Here is a 17,936-nt window from a genome sequence, read left to right on the forward strand (position 1 = left end):
TGTGGCCCGCTCAACTTCGGATTTGGTACGATGACACGGATGAGTCTCCCACACTGACGAGACTCGTTTACCAAACCCTGAACTGCGTGTCAATCGGAAGCAATCAACCCAAAGAAATTCGAATTCGGTTGTCTCAAGCCCGCAGTTTGGTGCAGGGCAACTGAAATTCGTCGACTAAACTGGTCAGGATTTCGTTGAGGAACGACGTGAACAGCAGTTCGTTCGAGTAAATTAAGATTGAGATCCTTCCAGGGGTGAGGCTTGTCAGATCTCCAGGTGCTTCTGCATGCACCCGTTAGGCTACAGCAAGATCATGCTGAGGTAATCAACCAGCCCCCCACGCCCGACCAACCCGTACCCCAGTCTAGCTGCACGGCGCGTGGTCATCGATTTCATTCCCCATCTGAGTGGACGACGAACGATCTGGTGAACACGGCACATGATTGCTTGTCTCCGACCTCAAGACAACACACGCCTACCCAACGGAACCCGCTTGTCCTCGTGCCCAACGCATCTGGACCAGAGTCCGTCTATTGTCAAGGAATACTGAGTGGCCGACCGATCCGCACCTGGACGAGCGACGGATGGGGCATTGACTGGGTCCCCAACGGCGACAACCCCGAACCTCGGCGCCGGGCGCGACCTGACTTCCTTCGACATCGAAACGTAACGCTCCGTTGCTCTTCCAGCACAGACAGGTCAAATCTGATCTAGCACTCTACTGCCGGCGACTCGAAGCTCCTCGCCATACCCAAACGCCGAGCTTGTTCGAACACTCGTTCTCCGACATCGAAACAGCCGACAGGGCCGAGCAGTGATGATGGACCGCATTCGAGAATACCTGGGCAAGTCCAGCAAGCCCGATCGCGAAGAATATGAGCCCTTAGCAGAGGAAGGTCGCGAGCTCGAGGGCTCTGCGTTGTTGGAGGGTCAAGAAGAGGTGCCCTTCTCATGGACAGAGTACTTGATGTTCGCCTGGCTGGGTATGGCGATGTTGTGGGCATGGTACGGCATCCTCCGCTCGTCTTCTGAATAGTGTCCAGAACAGCACTCTAACGGTCCACAGGAACATGTTTCTCGCCGCCGCTCCCTACTTCCAGGTCCGCTTTCAGTCCGACGTTTGGATCCAACAGAACTTCCAGTCTGCGATCCTCACCGTATCGACCTTGACCAACCTCACCGCGATGCTCATTCTCACGAACATCCAATATACCGCCTCATACCCCTTCCGTATCAACCTCGCCCTGGTCCTCAACACGGGAATCTTCTCCCTTCTTACGGCCTCCACGTCGATGTTCCTCGACGTCACCCCGGGCGCCTACCTCGCCTTCATCCTCTTCATGGTAGCGTCCAGCTCCTGGGCCACAGGCCTCATCCAAAACGGCGCCTTCGCTTTCGCTGCCTCCTTCAACCGTCCGGAGTACATGCAGGCCCTCATGGCCGGCCAAGGTGTTGCAGGCGTGCTGCCCCCGATCGCGCAAGTCATAACCGTCCTTGCGGTACCAGAAAAGGACAGCGCCAACGAGACAGACGCGATCCAGGCGTCCAGCTCCTCGGCCTTTGTCTACTTTCTCGCCGCCGTGGCCGTCTCAGTCTCTGCCCTCGTTGCCTTCGTCCCCCTCGTCCGCCGCCACAACCACATCATCGAAGCCCGCATGGTCGAAAACATGGCCGAGTCCCTCAACTCCGTGCAGGAAGCCGAGCGCGCCGCCCGCAAGGTCGTCTCCCCCTTCCAGCTGCTCAAGAAGCTCCACTGGCTTGCCGGCGCAATCTTCATGTGCTTCTCCGTCGCAATGTTCTTCCCTGTCTTCACGGGCAAGATTCTCTCCGTTAGGTACCCGGGCGACGAGAAGTCCCCCGCGGGCGCTCTTTTCCGTCCGGCCGCCTTCATTCCCCTCGCCTTCTTCGCATGGAACTTAGGAGATCTCTCCGGACGCATGGCCACCATCCTACCATTCTCCCTGCGCCATCGCCCCGCGGCCCTCTTTGGCGTGAGTCTCGCCCGCCTAGGGTTTCTGCCACTGTACCTCCTCTGCAACATTGGCGGCCGTGGTGCGGTGATCAGCAGCGACTTCTTCTACCTCGTCGTCGTTCAGTTCTTCTTCGGTCTGACCAACGGCTGGCTCGGCTCGAGCTGCATGATGGCGGCCGGCGAATGGGTCGAGGACGGCGAGCGCGAGGCCACGGGAGGATTCATGGGATTATGTCTGGTGGCTGGCCTGACGACGGGCAGTCTCCTCAGCTTCTCGGCGGCTGGTATTTAGGAGATACTATGGTGTACTTGGTTAATGCATTATTGAATTGGGACGGAGTTTTCGGGATACACATATAGCATGACAGATCACGATTATTGATATCAACGTAGAAACATATTCTTACACCAAGGAGCAACGACTCCTTTCGGGTATAAAACATTACGAACACCTAGGATGAAGTGCCAAAATCAGAACAGACCAGCCAAGATGTCATCCGCGTTCAACTCCTCTGCCCTCGGCAACTCCCCTTCATTAAACGTGCAATACCATCCCAAGAACTCCGCCACCGATCCAAACACCCGTGAAGAGTAAACCCACTGCGACACAAAGGTATACCTCCACCTCCAACCACCCTCATCCCCAGCCCGTCTGCAATACACAGCACAAAACCACCCCTCCTCCCTCCCCTCCCCGAGCTCCCACCCGCCAGCAACCTCCCATCCGGGCCCCAGCCCGCTCATCTGCTTCGCCTCCGTCGGCATCATCACCCTCTCCGCCGTCCTGCGCTCAAACTCCCTCCCCGCCGCCGCCGTCCCCCAAAGCCTGTCCCTTAATCCCCACCAGAAGAACGCAGTCCGGTCCTTCGCGAGCCCAGGCCCGTCCACCGCATCAACCTCCTCCGCCAGGACTCGAAGCTCCTCAGGCACGCCAATGCTCTCCCACACCTCCTCCAGACACGTCCGCCTCAGCTCCCTCAGCACGACGTCAAAATACTCCCCCCACATCTTGCTCCTCATCCCCTCCCGCGCCTGCGGCGACGTAACCCCGTCGAGCCCCAACCGCGGCACCAGCGCATCATACCTGTCCAGCACATCCCCCGGCGTCGAGATCCCCAGCTCCGCGAAGCAGTCTTCGTCCGCAGACAGCAAGCCCCGCAGGCTCTCCATCCGGAGCCGGTCCAGGTCCTCGCCGTCGTCGAGGTCCGTTTCCGCAGCCGCGATGAAGGGCACGTAGACCTCCAGGACCTGGCGGTTGCGGGATGCCACGTGCGAGCGGTACGCGGCCAGCGCGGCTTTGACGTTTACTCGTGCGGAGCGCATGTCGATGTGCGTGTCGCTTGCTGGTGATATGGCATGAAGAATGCGACGTTGATGATGATTTCTACTTGATGGTTCGGCTTTTGTTGTTTTGCTCGCGCGAGTCAATTTTGTTGTCATGCCGCTGGATCCGACCGGGTGCGAGGTGGGCAATTTTAATTTACTTAATCAGATCAACACGCGATGGTCCTTGTGTGAAGTTTGCAATTGAGCTTAATCTATGGGGCTTGCTGGTTGTCCCAGAGATATCATGGCATCACAATCAGTCTCTTCTCCTCATCAAGGATGTGTACGGGCCGCATCGGCCTTTGCGTCTGAATTACATTACACTGTTGTACTTGCTAATTATACACTGTTTTACAGAGGAGAGGGCTCCGGAGTGTCGAGCTCCTTAGTTCCAGAGCGCGCAGTTCCTCATCTGGCCACGGCCAGTATACCACTCCCCTTCGACGAGGGCGAGCTCCTTTGCGCGCCACTCGTCAAATTTCCACTCAATGTTCTTCCAGTCCAGGTCAGCCAGCTTTGCTTCAAAAGACGCATCATCCACTTCCTTCAATTCCTTCACGGTGCCGTCTTTCTTCTTTTCTTTCTTCATACGGTATCGCACGAAAAGAGAACAGTCCCTCAACGTCATGGCTATGCCATAATCGACGTCGGTAATGTTTTTTGCTCTTCTGAGAGGACCGAGTGGATCTTTGGAGAGTTGATGTTGTTTCAACAACTTGAGTGTGGGTTTTTGCTTCAGGAGCTCGTACAGACGAGCATAATTCTCATCGTCCTTGAAGATCTTCTTGATTGCCGCAGCGCGGATGGATTTTTTGCCTGGAGGTGTTTCTCTCTCAGGGTCGAGCCAGAGAGGGCAGGGGTAGTTGTCCGGGCTCAGCCGCTGCTCCTTGATTGGAGAATCGATCTTGGCTTTGGCCTTGCCCTTGCCCTTGTCATCGCTGGTCTTCTCACCTCCCTCCACCTTGTGACTGGGTTTATTGGCGGTTTGGGGGTTGTTGGCGTCGTAATACTTCTTGGATGCGAGAGCACAACACCGGCAGGTATTGGCTTTCGGGGGTGCTGACGGCGACTGAGCCAGCCACTTGGGCTTGAATTCGACAGCGCGCTCACCCGGTCTCGGTCGCATGTCTTCAACTAATGCGACAAAACATTCTTCACCCGGTTCGATTGTGTCCCCTCGAAACTTGGCAGGCCGTCTGGGAGGAGGAATGGTATCCAAAGCCTTCAGATGGTTCACCATATTCATGATGATGTCTTTGTTGCCTTTCCCCAGTCTGTGCGCAACAACTAGGTCATTCCGGCTGTCGAAAATTGGCAGAATGAACTTCTGGAGGTAGCTTAACTGCAAGCCTGCATGCAGGTACGGCTTGTTGGGATCTTTGGGTGCCTTTGGCACTCTCAAGAGAAGTTCTGTGAATAAGTCAATGACAAGCGAGCGGAGGCAACGGTTCCCATAACTTACTATTGAGGAGATCTTCATCGGTCTTGTCGCGTGGGTCGGGCTTTCCGGCATATGGTGGCAAGTGGGCTTTGAAAACGACGTTCGCAGCCCCCTCAGCGACATAGTCGACATATAGCCAGTGGCCAATATACTTAGTATCTCTGGCACTGGTCAACTCAAACGAGAACGGCGGGCGGTTGGCGAATGGGAGTACCATCGCGATAGTAGTCATGGTAGTGATAGATAGATAAGAAGGCAGTGAAGCGATGTCTGGGGGTTTTGATAAAGGCGAAATCTTTGTCGTAGAATGAGATGATGTTGTCGGGAAAACGATGCCAGAGGGAGAGTCCGGAGGCTAAAAGCTAGATACCGTAGGAAACCACCTACTTTGGGGGTTAGGTGGCGGCCGCTTTGAGGAATGTTTTACCCAGGACGGAGGAAGCAACGCCCATTGTGGATGGTTCAAGTTGAGAGGATATGGCAACTCGGGTAGTGGAAGGTCCTTCCCAACCGTGGGACGAAGGTAGAAAAAGACCGAAGGTGAAATGCGGAGCCGACACTGCCCGTCCAAACGATACCTCGACCTGGATCTTCCTGCTATCTTGAGTGAGTTTGGCCAATCCAGCATGGACACAGGATACGTTGGTAAGGTAAGACCACAGATGTCAGCCAACCCAACCCAACCTAGACTGTCCTCCTCGGGCCGAAGACGAAGGCAGCGAGAACGGCAAGCGACAGCGGCTGGCCCGACTTCACCTCCTGGATAGATTCAGCAAATTTGGAGCGATATCGACACGTCTCCATCTGCGATTTGTTGCTGCGGCGCAACGAGGGAGTTGTTGTCATGGGCTGTTGTTGTCTTTGCGAAGTCAGCGGTATCCCAGGATGACGACAGACTTTCCCCTTCCGGGAGTGGAGCAGAAAGCTGGCTTTTTTGGCGCTGGCAAGCTGAGCTTCCGTCGACACAACCGTAGCAGACAGGCTCTTCCTTGGTTCAGCAGGCGCTGAGGGGTTGGCCAATGACTGACACCCTTTCCGCAAGGAGGCGTCGGCGTTGGCGTGTTTGTCATGTTTTGGGCGTTGAACAGGACGGGACGAGTGGTCGGTGCAGAGCGAGCAGTCGTGTGAGGCTGTTCACTTTCGCTAAAATTTACCCCAGAGTCTCGTGAGAGGCTCGTCGTTATTAGTGGACTGGAAATCACTGGATACCGCATCTCCTCCCGTTGCAGACTGAGGGGCCGAGTACGGTGCATACGTAGGAAGATGGTCCAATTGTTCCATCGGCACAGCGTCCGCCCCATGCACATGCTTCCATTCCATACATGAGTTCCTGCGGCGAGAGCAAGGCACGCTCTCAGCTCTGGCAATCTGGGTAGCACTCTAGAAAAGCGAGGCGCCGTGCCGGCCGGTCTCTGCCGGAGGAGGACCGAGAATGGCCTGTGCAGTTGGTCGCTCGTGTCAGTCCCCACCGGCGGCCCAGAACGCATCCATGGACTGCGTCGTTTTCTTCCTTTGCGGCGTCGCCCGTTGGCTCCCTTCCACCGATAAGCGGACCACTGCGGAGAGCAGATCCAAGGACAGGGCCGTTGGTGGCTGGATGAGTGGCCTAGAGTGAGGGGAAAGGGACGAGCGGCACTGGCTGGACGTTGAAAGTAGGTAGATAGCAGGTCGTATTGGGCCGTGGGTGACGGGAGAACTGCAGCAGATCTGACAGGAGGTTTCGATGGGATAAGAAAGCGTCGGACTGGGCGACGGTCAAGAAGGAGGGGAAAGAGAGTCATCGCCTCGGGGCCAAGGGATGGCCGGGACGGCGGGCAGGTTGCAAGACCCGAGAGCGAATCGTCGGACGTGATTTGTCCATGTCCTTGATCCTTCTTCCAGCAGTCTACAGGGGCCACGAACACCTCCCCGGCCTGGCGTCTGCCTTGCTATTGTTACACGGAGTATTGCCGTGGAGCGCATCTCTTCATCCCCCAGTCCAGGAGACGGAAGATGACGATGCAGGAGGGGAGAGAGAGCATGGTCTGAGATGGAGCAAACCAGCCCATGCCAAATTGATTTCCAGATTCAGCCTTCATGCAGATGCGTCCACCAAAAGGGGACGGCGGCGTTTCCTGGAGTTTGGCAGTTTTCGAGAATCCTGCAAAGTCATCTCATGCTTTTTCGGTGCTTAGAGCGTAAAGTGCCCTGATGTCGGATCATGTCAAGCACATGTCTGTCGACGTCGTCCGATCTTTGCTGACTCTCCACCCCTCGTGACCGGTCCAAGGCTGCAACGGCCACTGGCACCAACCAACACGGCGGGATGCGGATGCGGATGCGATGCGAAGAAGCCATGCCATGCCATCGGCGGGTTCATTTCGCCAAACGGTCCCAGAAGGCTGATTCGATTTTAGCTTGACAGATCTGAAGAGTCTCTGCGACACCCCCGTTCCACAGACGGTTCGCGCTTGGGGAAACGAGGCCCAACTCTAAATCGGCGACCGTCATGATCTCTTCTGTTAGTTCTTTCTCCGTCGCTTTGCTGCCCGCCGCGATATGCCTCGTGGGTGTGTGCCAAATGGCAGATGGCAGATGTTAGTCTGGCCCGTTGTCTTAGAATCCAACCTCGGGTGACTTGCATGATGGCCAATTTGCCCCTACCTTACTCATACCGCCCTTCTCACAAGCAAAAACGCACCTAGGGACGGGCCTGTAAACACTGCCTGCCCTCAGTGCTACGCGCCAGCCGGGCTGCCAGACAAGCAGGTTGCAACCACTGTAATTAAGTGGAACACACCCCTCCAAACACTGAGGTGTGAATCCCCCCCTCCGCCGATGGAACTTGGAAGACCAACTGGAAGGGCTTCCTCCTGTCTTAACCGTGGCTTGGGGGCGCCCATCACGCTGCAGCCGTTGCGCCGACCACTCACACAGGGCGCCGACGGTGCCCACCGCTTCTGTCGCCCCACTCCAGTCGACCTCCCTGCACGCGACACCTGCAGGAGTCGACCAGTCACAGCACCCGGTTTCCCAAGTATCAGAAATTTTGCGGGAGGGAAAAAAAAATTCACGCTAAGCCCGCACCGCACCACTTACCTCCGAGTATTCCCTTGATCTTGGGAGGCGCTCCCGAATACAATAGTGTATTCGTAGCGCACCCGACCAGCGTCATTCGGAGGAAAACGCACACACGCACCGCACCACCACCACCACACAGAGCTCGCCCCGATCTACATCCAAGACCTGCCTCCTCGCCAAACCAACCCTCCTTCTCCTCCCACTCACCCCATATTATCCCGCTGGTCTTCCCCGGACTCTCGCCTTCTAATTGCTCTGCTCCTCAACGAGTCCGTCCTTTATTCCTCCCGACAAACCGTTGCGAACAAAGCTCAAGAGCTCTTTCCGTCGAATGCCGATTTCATAGCGACCCCCTCCGATCGACTTCGTCCTACTTTTACCCGGCCGAACGGCCTACACCAAATCACCCTTCGATGGTTGGCTGCAGTTAACGCCATTTCAACATGGCCTTCAACTTCAACTGGTCGCCGCTGACGGCCGACGCCGAGTTCTATCAGCGCGCCCGCGAGATGCTCACAACTGCCCTGAACAAGTCTCCAAAGCCGCCGATTATCGTCGATGACATCCTCGTTACCGAGTTCAACCTGGGCTCCGTGCCCCCCGAGCTGGAGATTCTTGAGATTGGCGACATTGCGGAGGATAGATTCCGAGGAATATTCAAAATGTGCTATTCTGGCGACGCCTTCCTGACGTTGAAGACCCGGGTTCAGGTATGCCGATTTTTTTTTTCTGGTGGCTTTTTTCCTCCCGCCTTCCCTGCACCCGCAGCTTTGGAGGCGAAGCTCGGTGCCGCGGCTGCGGCAATGACTTCACCAATGCCGCAACCCGACGAACATGCACAAATCCAACCCCGACGCATCCCCGTTCCAGCGCGACTTCGTTGCATCGAGCATTTTCAATCGCGATGCCATTCCCATGCCAGTGCTTGGAATGAGCGCGAGCCCCGCCAACGACTACATAGCCGAGACTCAATGACGCTGCTCCCAAAACCATCGTCAATGAGCTCGGTTACTAGACTGCCCAACTTTCTCTCGCCTATCCCTCGGCACTTACCCCAGACATCCCGGTGTTTGTTTTTTACTCATCAAACATTTCGTCCCTACCCGCGTCCTTGCATTGATGCTGAAATTACCTTGCTGGGATGCGCGTCCTTAACCTCTCTACGGACCTACCAAAATGGAACGTGCGTCATAGCAGTAGCTAATATATCAACAAACAGGCAAATCCACTGAATACCTACCTATCTTCTAAGCCAAGCTTCACATCGCCCCAGCCATTGGCGGCGGCATCGGGGTTGACAATCCCGCTGTCAATCACCTTGTCCGAGATCAAGCTCTCGGCTTTCATCATCTTGGTGTTTTCCAGGACGAAGGGGCTCACCCTGGTTTTCCGGAATGACCCGCTAGAATCGCTTAAGGTCTCCTCGACCTTTGATTCGATCCAGTTTGTGCGCGATTATCTGCAGCGGACTATCGAGGCCCAATTGAGGAATCTGATGATGGACGAGCTCCCCGCCATCATTCACCGCCTGTCTCTCCGCCTATGGTGCCCCGATGCAGTACCAAAGGACGAGGATGCGTCCAAGGAGAACACTGATGAGACCGTAGTGGACCCCTTGGCTAGCCCCCCATTAGACCCCGTGGACGCGAATGGCAACCTGCTCGATGCGAACGACGTGTCGTCACTATCGTTAGAGGGCGGCCCAGAGGTCCAATCACTTTTCTCGCAGAAGAACCTGCTGAGACTAGCTGCATTGAACGACTCTCATCGCACCTGCTCCCTCTTCACGCCGGGTATCCGCGATGTAGTTTTCAGGGCTTGGACCAGACCTGCAGCGTCTGAACCAAACAGTACCCCGCCAACCGCGACCCCTAGCTTATCCAAGACGAACTCGTTCGCTGGGACGTCGACCACGTACACATTCTCTGACACAGGTAGCGCAGCTCACGGTCACCTGCCATCCCGGCCGTCCATGGTGAGCCTTAACTCGGCGACCACCGGACTGTCTCTGGGAGCTGGCATTAGATCGAAATCGTATGCAGGCCGGAAGAAGAAGAACAGAGTCGTCAACCTCCGTCGCACCCACAGCGAGGTGTCCACACCAGAGGCAAGCGACACTTACTCGGATATAGCGTCTGATTCTGCTTCCGTGGCAGGCCCTTCGACCGAACCCCTCACTTCCTGCTCCATTGCGGAGGATCCTGAACAGGAGGAGGCCCTGGCAGAGCTGGCCAATTCCACGCCGAGCAAGGTCCGCTTCAGCCCCGTCGAGCGACCCCAACTCCACTCCCGGCCTCCTTTGCAGCCCAACTTCTACGCTCCGCCCACCGAGGCTCCCAGTGCGCCTATCAAACTCGATAGCGCCCTCAATGTGGAGACTACTCCGACGGCCCAACAGCCAGCCGACAAGGCTCGGACTTATCCCAATGAGAAGGGCGCTGCTGGCGAGAACTCGACTGTTTACGAGCAGGCTTGGATCATGAAGATGGCTGGAGAGATTGCTCGCCGTGTCTACGACGAGAAGAACCGTCAGCAGCAAGGCATGTGGGACGAGAGGGAGGATGTTCCCCCTCCGGCCTACGAAGCCTCAACCTAAACAACAGACCTGCGCATAGCAGGTGAACATAACGTACGACCGTACAAAGATCACCACCTACCCATCCACTCTGCTGGATTTAGCATTTTCCTTATCGTCTGTCCCATCGACTTCTCCTCGCAAGGCGTTTGGGGAGCTTTTCTCTTTTTCCCCTTTTTTTTCAAGCGGAGACAACACAAAAGGCTCTGCCAAACCATTGATTGCTTTAGTGTTAATGTGTATATCCGCATGGCGTTCGACAGGAGAAGGGAGGGGATCATAAAAAAAAGAATGTTTGTTTTGTCAACGACGGGGAAATCAAAGATTGGAGAAACCACGGCTACCCCCCTCATCGTCGAATTTGTTTTGCGCTTTTTGGATTCTTTGGGTTGGGATTCGGGGGGCCACCAACCACGACTGAACTGATGACATGACGAACGGCAGTCTTTTAGAGACACACCAAACTTTACGGCTGCTGCTACTACCTTATCACGGCATCATCAGCCCATTTTTAGCGACGTCCTCGAAAAGGCGCGTACGCATACATACCAAACTTTACACCCTTTTCTTTTGTCATGGAATTATATGCACAGAGTCACGTCCGCGGAGGACGGATAGACAGAGAGAGGAGGTGGAACAATAGCAGGAAGGAGCCGCTGCTGCAGACCAGGAGAGGAAATCACATTGATATCATTCGAAAGAGCGGGGAAAAGGGGGTCAGACGGAATCTGTGGACAGACATTGAGTATCTTTTTTTGCGCGAAAGCCTGGCTCGACAGAGAGAGACCCATGGCGAAAGGCATGTCAGTTAGACATGTCGGAAGAATCAAACTCCCATCTTCTAAGCATAGTACTGTTTTCTCAATTGCGTCTGTGAAGCATGCTATCGATACACCTTGATTCGCCACACCATTAAACATCGACAAGCTAAGCCGAGCCTATTTATATGCTCAGCCTGTGACAACTACTCGATCTTTGCCTTTTTGTTCGACAACTCGACGTCTTCCATTGAGATGCATCGCTTCAACGGCGATGTACGAACCTCAGGACGACGTCGTTCGATGTTCGAGTGCGCAGGATACGGAAAATGACGCGTTGCAGAAGGCCCAGGCACATCATGTGCTGTCAAGAGTCGGATTTGACTTCTGTTGTCATGCTGGCTGCTGCAACTTCTCATGTATAACAGAGCTTGAGATGACACCGTCCGTAAATATTTTACGGTCTCAGGTGTAAGAGATTGTGACATTTCTGCTGCGATAGGCTGCTGCTCGGAGGTTTCACCCCGTGGCAGATGGTGGTCGCCCTGCTCCTCGTGGTCAACCGCACTGTCCAGCATCCGCCGGATTTTGCTGTCAAGTATTTTCTTCCAGAAACGGGCACATCCTTGTTGATGCTCGTCCAATAGTGCTTCAAGATATAAATGTCTCTTCAGCCCATGAGGCCAACGGGCTGCCGCATAGTCATGAATACTGTCGAGTACGAAGTTCTGGGCCACGTCAAGGACGCCTAACTTCCACGGGTCAGCCTCGCTGTCGCCGCAAGACGCGAGTGCCACAGAGTAATCGAACTGCGGGCACAGGATATTGCTGTCCACTGCGGCAGCAACAGCTTCAATCTAGGAGTCGAGGATCTTCCGCAGATTTTGCTTCGCTTCCTGTACCTTCTTTTCGTCTTGCTTTCGTTGGGCTTCGTCGGTCTTGCGTCGTTTCCTAAAGAGCCCCTTGTTTTTTGCGCTGGGCGGCTTCTAGCTGCTCGCAGCAGCAGCGTTCTCGGCTTTGAGCTTGGCAAGTAATGCTTCCCTCTCCTTAAGAATCTCGAGCTGTTTCTCGGCCATCTTCTGGACCTTGGCCTTGGCCTCTGCGAGTTTCTTAACCTCGATCTGCTCCGTCTCGAGACTGAAGGGCTGTCCTGGCTTATTTACCGCGGGCAGAAGGGAACTCCGCTCCCAGGAAACTTGTACGTTAGACGTCTTCTCAGGCAGAGGAGGAATCGGCTTGTTCTTCCCCTTGCCGCCCTTCCCAACAGGATGGCCCTTTGGAGTAGCTCCAGAGGTGAGGATCTCGTAGAAGGCTTCGTAAGGCTCATTGAAGAGCTGCTCTTCGTAGTTCCACGCGGTAATCTCACCATTGTTCTGGCGGGCCATCTGTTCCTTCTCGGCATCGGTCCTACCGAAGGGGTGCAAGCGGAGATTGTGGTACAGAGTTTGGGGCTTCTCGCCGGACTCGGTCACGTAGTACATCTTAATTGTGATCTCGAATTCTCCCCATCCGGTCTCATGGATGATGAAGGGTTTTCCGGGTTCGCCGTCGATCACTTCGTTGAGGTTAGCAAGGTTCGCAGCCTAGTAGGAAAGGCGAAGGGGGGAACGCACTCCGCACGTGGTTGGGGATGGACTCATGTAACTTGAACTGGACTCTTCTAAGCCAGTAGGTAATGTCTGTGTCGTCAATACCCTTTACAAAGACCTCCCACGAGTGGGTGTGGTCGTCAGGGACGCCCTCTGGCTTCGGATTGCGCTCGGGATCGAAGGGTCGGGCAGTGGTTCCGTAGATGAAGGAACGCTTGATCTGGGTGCCCTTGACGCGTTTACCGAGGCTGCTGGGCGGCGCCATCTTTGCGGTTTTTTGCGGAATACTCGGATGGATTGATATGTCTTGTGTGACGATACAGTATTAAGGAGACAATCGTTGTCGTTAAAGTTGGTGTTCGAAGATGTACATGGTGGAAAATGAGTTGTCGCAAGGAAGGTTTCTGCAGTCGCGCCCCAAGGCGAAGAAAGACAAGGTAAGTACCTTCAGGTAGCCTTACAGGTGCGCAACTTTAAAGTGGGCCAGAAATATCACCCCTCGCTCTTTCCCCATCGAATCTGTTGCCGAGTCTAGGAAACTCTGACGCGACGCCGTATTTCATCCAGCGGCAAGTCAGGAAATAAGGGTGTTGTGCAAAAGGCAATGGCGTTCGCAGGTTTTTTCGAACCGAATTTTGGCTGTTTTCATGAGTCCGCCTGTTTTTTACTACATTTCCTGTGTGCTTCTGCGACCTTCTGAAGGCGTGTGATATACATCTACAAATGCATTTACAGGGAACTAACCCACAAGAAACGCAGAATGCACAAAGTGAAAGGTTGAAATTACTGACCGCCCGAAGGACAGAACTTGAGTACAATCTGGAGAGGTACTCAATTTCTACACTAAGCTTGGCATCCAGCGCTGGTTATGAGGTCATAGACGAGTCTCCACTGGAATCGAGAACCGGTCAATGACTTTCTACAAAGTGATAATAGTTAAAGAAGCGTCTGGACGAAGTATTGAGATCTTTCTTTCGTGATGCTTCGAACATCTCAGTATACACTCATTGGTCTGATGTGTCTGGTGCATTTCTTCTAGGTCGGTTCGTCCGTCCCATAGAATATTCCAAGCTCAGGCACAGTGGACGGCGCAGCCAACGCGAATCGGGTCTGGCCAATGACAAGCTCCAATATAGCTGCGCACCCCTGTAAGCGCACGCCTGCGTCAAGACCCTGGAAGATTTCAATGGAGAGCTGGGGGAGCTTCGGGGCGGGTGATGATTTCATGACTTTGCACCGCGCCCGGAACGGCATCGAACCACTCTCGGAAGAAACTGGCATGCGATTGTCGGTACACTAACGCCGAATTCGGGGTTCAATCTTAATCAACAGCAATTGGCTTTCATCCAGCTCTGTTCGCTCGTGATCTCTTCCAATTTCCCCTCAATTGGTCGACCGCTCATACCTTCTCACACTACGACCATGTCCACATCAGCCGTCACCAAGAAGCTCGTGGTCTGCGGAGGAAACGGCTTCCTCGGGTCAAGGATCTGCAAGTATGCCGTTGCGAGAGGCTGGGATGTCACGTCAATCAGGTACATCCTCCCATAGGGCTTCATCCAGCTGATCATCTTCTCTAACATCGTTCCGCAGCCGCTCAGGTGAACCCAAGTGGCAGGCAGTGACCTCATCAACAGCCCCTCCTCAATGGGCACACAAGGTCTCGTGGGAGCGTGCCGATATGCTCCGCCCCGCAACGTATGCACCGCTCCTTAAGGGCGCCGACTTCGTCGTCCACAGCATGGGCATTCTCCTCGAGGCCGACTACAAGGGAGTCGTCTCCGGCCAGGAGTCACCCATCTCCGGTCTCCAAAAGGCTTTCGCCCCCGTCAAGGACCGCGGCGTCGACCCCCTCAAAGGCCCCGAGGGCGCTGACCTCAAACCCACAAACCCCAAGGACCAATTCACCTACGAGGTCATGAACCGCGACAGCGCAATTGCCCTGGCCAAGCAGTCAAACGCCGAGAACGTGAAAGCATTTGTCTACATCTCTGCCGCCGGAGGTGCGCCTGTACTACCGGCGAGGTACATCACCACCAAGCGCGAGGCAGAAAGCACAATTGCCAGCGAATTCCCGCGCATGCGTGGTATCTTCCCCAGGCCGCCCTTCATGTACGACAGCTCGAGAAAGTTCACACTGCCTCTAGCTGCCATGACGGGCGCTGGTGCTCTGTTCAACAAGCTGACTGGAGGCGTGTTGGGCAGCTTCATGGGTGCAAGCGGTGTGAAGCCTTTGCCTGTGGAGTCCGTGGCAGAGGCAGTCGTAGAGGCACTGGATGACACCAAGGTTCAGGGGCCTATCGAAGTGCCTGAGCTCGAGGAGCTGGCGAACAAGGGATGGAGAAAAACCATGCTCTAGGGCATGTCATGTATTCTAAAAGTTGTCATAGACTGTATCATTCCCCAAAGAGGCCGTAAGGCTCCCCGCGCGCCTTTACTCCCATTAATTCAACATCCGGCTCTTAAATCATGGTTCCTCTCTCGAAACTGTCCCTAATCTCCGCAGTGTACTTGTTGTAGAAGCGTGCCAGCTTCTGGTTGAACTGCTTGTTCTTCTCGTTGATGTATGTGACGTCGCCGTCGTCGCCGTTTTGTGCCATGCGGTCCTTCCTCTTCTTCAATCGGTTCTCCTCAGCTCTCCTGAGGTCTTCCACAAGTCGGTCAATGGCAGCCTTGTCGGGCTTGCTTTGTGTGAATGTTGTAGAGTCGGCAGTTGAATAGAAAGACCCGTCCTTGTCCACCGCGATGAGCTCTCCGTCTTCCGTCTCGACGATGTCGAGTCCACCAGACGCCGCCGCGCGCTCGATGGCGGCCATCTTGTCCTTCTCGTACTTTTCCATATCCGGCGTGATATTCTTGAGCTGCCGCTTGTAAATCTTGTTGCTCTCGGCAGTGTAATCCTGGAACGCATTGTTGTCGCGGTGCGCCTCCTTCTTCTTCACGCGCTTGTCCCACTTCTCGCTCTCGTCGATGGTCCAGTCCCACGCGCGCTTGCGCTCAAAGTCACCACCGGCGTCCTCGACATCGGCCTTGAGAAGCTTGTGCGAGGCTATGGCCTGCTTGCGGTGGATAGCAGCCAGTTGGCTGGGGTCTGTAGCGAGGCGTTGGGACTCGAGCGTCGCTTCTTTGAAATTTTGGTCGGAGGAGCTCTTGGCGCGGGCTTTGAGGGCTTTGAAGCGCGCCATGCGATCTTGTGCCTTTGACACAGCATTGTTTGATGCGGATGATTCTGGGACTTCGGCTTCTGTGGTTGTTGCGGTAGATTCCTCAGCATCAGGCTTTTCGGTAGCGGCAGGTTCTGCCGGCGCGTTTTCCTTGATTTCCTCTTTGGCGGTGGCCTTGGGCTCGGTCTTTCTCTTCTTAGCGGCAGGAGGCATATTTATGGTTATGAGAACGTGATCGGGAAAGTCGTGGTTATGCTGCTGATCGCAAATGGTGGAAATTCGCTGGGGTCTTGGTTGGAGACGGGATGTCACTGGAGAACTGAAGTGCGCCAGGTGACGAAAGCCGTGACGCTCCTCCGAAAAATCTCCAGCCTTCAAAGTATGTGGCTGGTGCGGTGCACTGTTTGTGGCTGTGCTTCAACCGGAACAACAGATAGCCCCACCCGCTGTGGATCGTATGGGGGGAGGCCACAACGGGACCTGCGAGAAAGCACCCGCGGCTCCGCAGGCGGGCCATCCCTGTCGCGCCCCAACACCCCCTGCGTCCAGTCTCCCCTCAGCACCTAGACGCGCCCTCGGTAGTATGCGGCTCCCAGAATCAGACGATTTTTCAAGCAACATCGCGTGTCCTTGAAAAGCTTCATCCCCAAAACTGACCTAGGCTCGGAGCACCCAATGAGCTAGCCAAGCGCGCCAGCTATGCCCCCTCTGAGATGTGCGAGTGGCATCCAAGGCCTTCGCCGCACAACTTCATTTCCTGCCGCGGCAGCTCCGTTTCATTCTACTGCTCATCTCACGAAAAGGACACGACCAAGGATTCACCTGAGAAAACGCAGCACCCCTACACCAGGACCATGGTGGAAGCCTTTTGAGCTCACAGAGGCGGTTTTGGACCTGGACAGCTACGAGAGCAATTACACGCGACCGTATGACAAGGCCGAAGAAGTGGCCCAGACCGCAAAATGGAAGTCAGATCCAAGGAAGGATGCCATGGGGAAGCGCATCGACAAACTTGAGGCCGACTATAAGGACGCCAAGAAGAAGCTCGAGATCATTCAAAGCAAGTCCTGGCAACCATGGCGTGTCACGGATCTCGATATCATGACTGCTGCTCTTCAGGGAGCCCCCAAACGCTCAGGGCGCGAGACCCAAGACGTTGACAGTGTTCAACTCGAAGTTGTCGACAAAAATGGCATTCCCTTATCCGTCTGTGAAGACGACGAGCGCCTTCTAGAGTGGCTCATCCACCGAAAGCACAACGCCCGTCCATGGCGACTGGGCGCTGAAGAGCTTTCACGACTTTTAGAGGAACCAAACAATGCCAGAGAGTTTCAGCGTTTACTCTCGAGATTCCTAACGTCTGGTCAAAGTCATGAGACAATCGCAAATAACGCCACCGCTATTGCAACGGTTATATCAGATGCGCTTTGTCGTTTGGAGCGCCCCATCGAATTGCTGCCCATCATCAACAGCTTCAACGCTCGCTGCGAGTTGCACGGCTATCCAATGGGTCTCCCCCTTTGCCACGAGGGTCTGAGGCTTTGCGCTGGAGCCTTCAAGCTCTGGGGGTTGCAGAACTACATCGAACACGCCTTCAGCCATCGGTACGGTGTTGAGCCAGTCGTTATCACTGAAGTAATGCGCATCCTTCAAAAGGAGGTACTATTAAGAGAATCACAAGAGAAATCTGGCGTCGGCTCAGACCTGCAGAGCTTTGAAGGCCCCCGGTTGAATCTCAGAACCTGGAAATTCAAGATCTTTCGCATCTTGACTGGGGCTCCAAAGAAAGGAAATCCCGACAAGACGAAACCGTGTTTCCGGAAAATAGTCGAGAAGAAGCCCGACGAGCAGGAGCTGAACGATGTCTACCAGGAACTATTAGCAACAGTCAGACCTCTGCCACAAGACATGGTCGACATGGATAGTCGAAGCGGACAGTGAAGGAGACGATAGCAAGGACAGTCTATCGCAAAGGGACAAATGGCTGAACCCCTTGTCAGGTCTTGTCAAGGCAGTCGTCGAGATGCAATTCCAACCTTTGCTGGAATACG

General features: G+C 54.9%; 8 protein-coding genes across 8 annotated transcripts; 4 read left to right on the forward strand and 4 right to left on the reverse strand.

Moving 5' to 3' along the window:
* Nucleotides 1-817: 817 nt before the first annotated feature.
* FUN26 (Nucleoside transporter FUN26) lies at nt 818-2,264 on the forward strand (the record flags this gene model as incomplete). Its single annotated transcript, XM_066151863.1, has 3 exons — nt 818-1,005; nt 1,067-1,100; nt 1,143-2,264. The coding sequence occupies 3 exons, from the start codon at nt 818-820 to the stop codon at nt 2,262-2,264; spliced, it is 1,344 nt and encodes a 447-aa protein (XP_066008658.1).
* A 179-nt stretch (nt 2,265-2,443) lies between these two features.
* Nucleotides 2,444-3,295, reverse strand: CGGC5_v007488 (uncharacterized protein; the record flags this gene model as incomplete). Its single annotated transcript, XM_032034159.1, has 1 exon — nt 2,444-3,295. One exon carries the CDS (start codon nt 3,293-3,295, stop codon nt 2,444-2,446), a length of 852 nt encoding a protein of 283 aa, XP_031886524.1.
* Nucleotides 3,296-3,683: 388 nt separating this feature from the next.
* On the reverse strand, nt 3,684-4,971 carry CGGC5_v007489 (uncharacterized protein; the record flags this gene model as incomplete). The annotated part of the gene is made up of 2 exons (XM_032034160.2): nt 3,684-4,708; nt 4,761-4,971. The coding sequence occupies 2 exons, from the start codon at nt 4,969-4,971 to the stop codon at nt 3,684-3,686; spliced, it is 1,236 nt and encodes a 411-aa protein (XP_031886668.2).
* Nucleotides 4,972-8,242: 3,271 nt separating this feature from the next.
* Nucleotides 8,243-10,395, forward strand: MDM34 (Mitochondrial distribution and morphology protein 34; the record flags this gene model as incomplete). The annotated part of the gene is made up of 2 exons (XM_032034161.1): nt 8,243-8,509; nt 9,019-10,395. 2 exons carry the CDS (start codon nt 8,243-8,245, stop codon nt 10,393-10,395), a joined length of 1,644 nt encoding a protein of 547 aa, XP_031886670.1.
* Nucleotides 10,396-12,118: 1,723 nt separating this feature from the next.
* On the reverse strand, nt 12,119-12,986 carry CGGC5_v007491 (Protein AF-9-like protein; the record flags this gene model as incomplete). Its single annotated transcript, XM_032034162.1, has 2 exons — nt 12,119-12,687; nt 12,746-12,986. 2 exons carry the CDS (start codon nt 12,984-12,986, stop codon nt 12,119-12,121), a joined length of 810 nt encoding a protein of 269 aa, XP_031886669.1.
* A 1,157-nt stretch (nt 12,987-14,143) lies between these two features.
* Nucleotides 14,144-15,080, forward strand: CGGC5_v007492 (Uncharacterized protein; the record flags this gene model as incomplete). The annotated part of the gene is made up of 2 exons (XM_032034163.1): nt 14,144-14,256; nt 14,315-15,080. 2 exons carry the CDS (start codon nt 14,144-14,146, stop codon nt 15,078-15,080), a joined length of 879 nt encoding a protein of 292 aa, XP_031886665.1.
* Nucleotides 15,081-15,183: 103 nt separating this feature from the next.
* SYF2 (Pre-mRNA-splicing factor SYF2) lies at nt 15,184-16,098 on the reverse strand (the record flags this gene model as incomplete). Its single annotated transcript, XM_032034164.1, has 1 exon — nt 15,184-16,098. The coding sequence occupies one exon, from the start codon at nt 16,096-16,098 to the stop codon at nt 15,184-15,186; it is 915 nt and encodes a 304-aa protein (XP_031886664.1).
* A 486-nt stretch (nt 16,099-16,584) lies between these two features.
* CGGC5_v007494 (uncharacterized protein) lies at nt 16,585-17,826 on the forward strand (the record flags this gene model as incomplete). The annotated part of the gene is made up of 1 exon (XM_032034165.1): nt 16,585-17,826. The coding sequence occupies one exon, from the start codon at nt 16,585-16,587 to the stop codon at nt 17,824-17,826; it is 1,242 nt and encodes a 413-aa protein (XP_031886667.1).
* Between the last annotated feature and the right edge of the window lie 110 nt (nt 17,827-17,936).

The sequence above is a fragment of the Colletotrichum fructicola genome (genome assembly GCF_000319635.2).
Source record: "Colletotrichum fructicola Nara gc5 chromosome Unknown KSG_Nara_v1_contig04, whole genome shotgun sequence".
Taxonomy (NCBI): domain Eukaryota; kingdom Fungi; phylum Ascomycota; class Sordariomycetes; order Glomerellales; family Glomerellaceae; genus Colletotrichum; species Colletotrichum fructicola.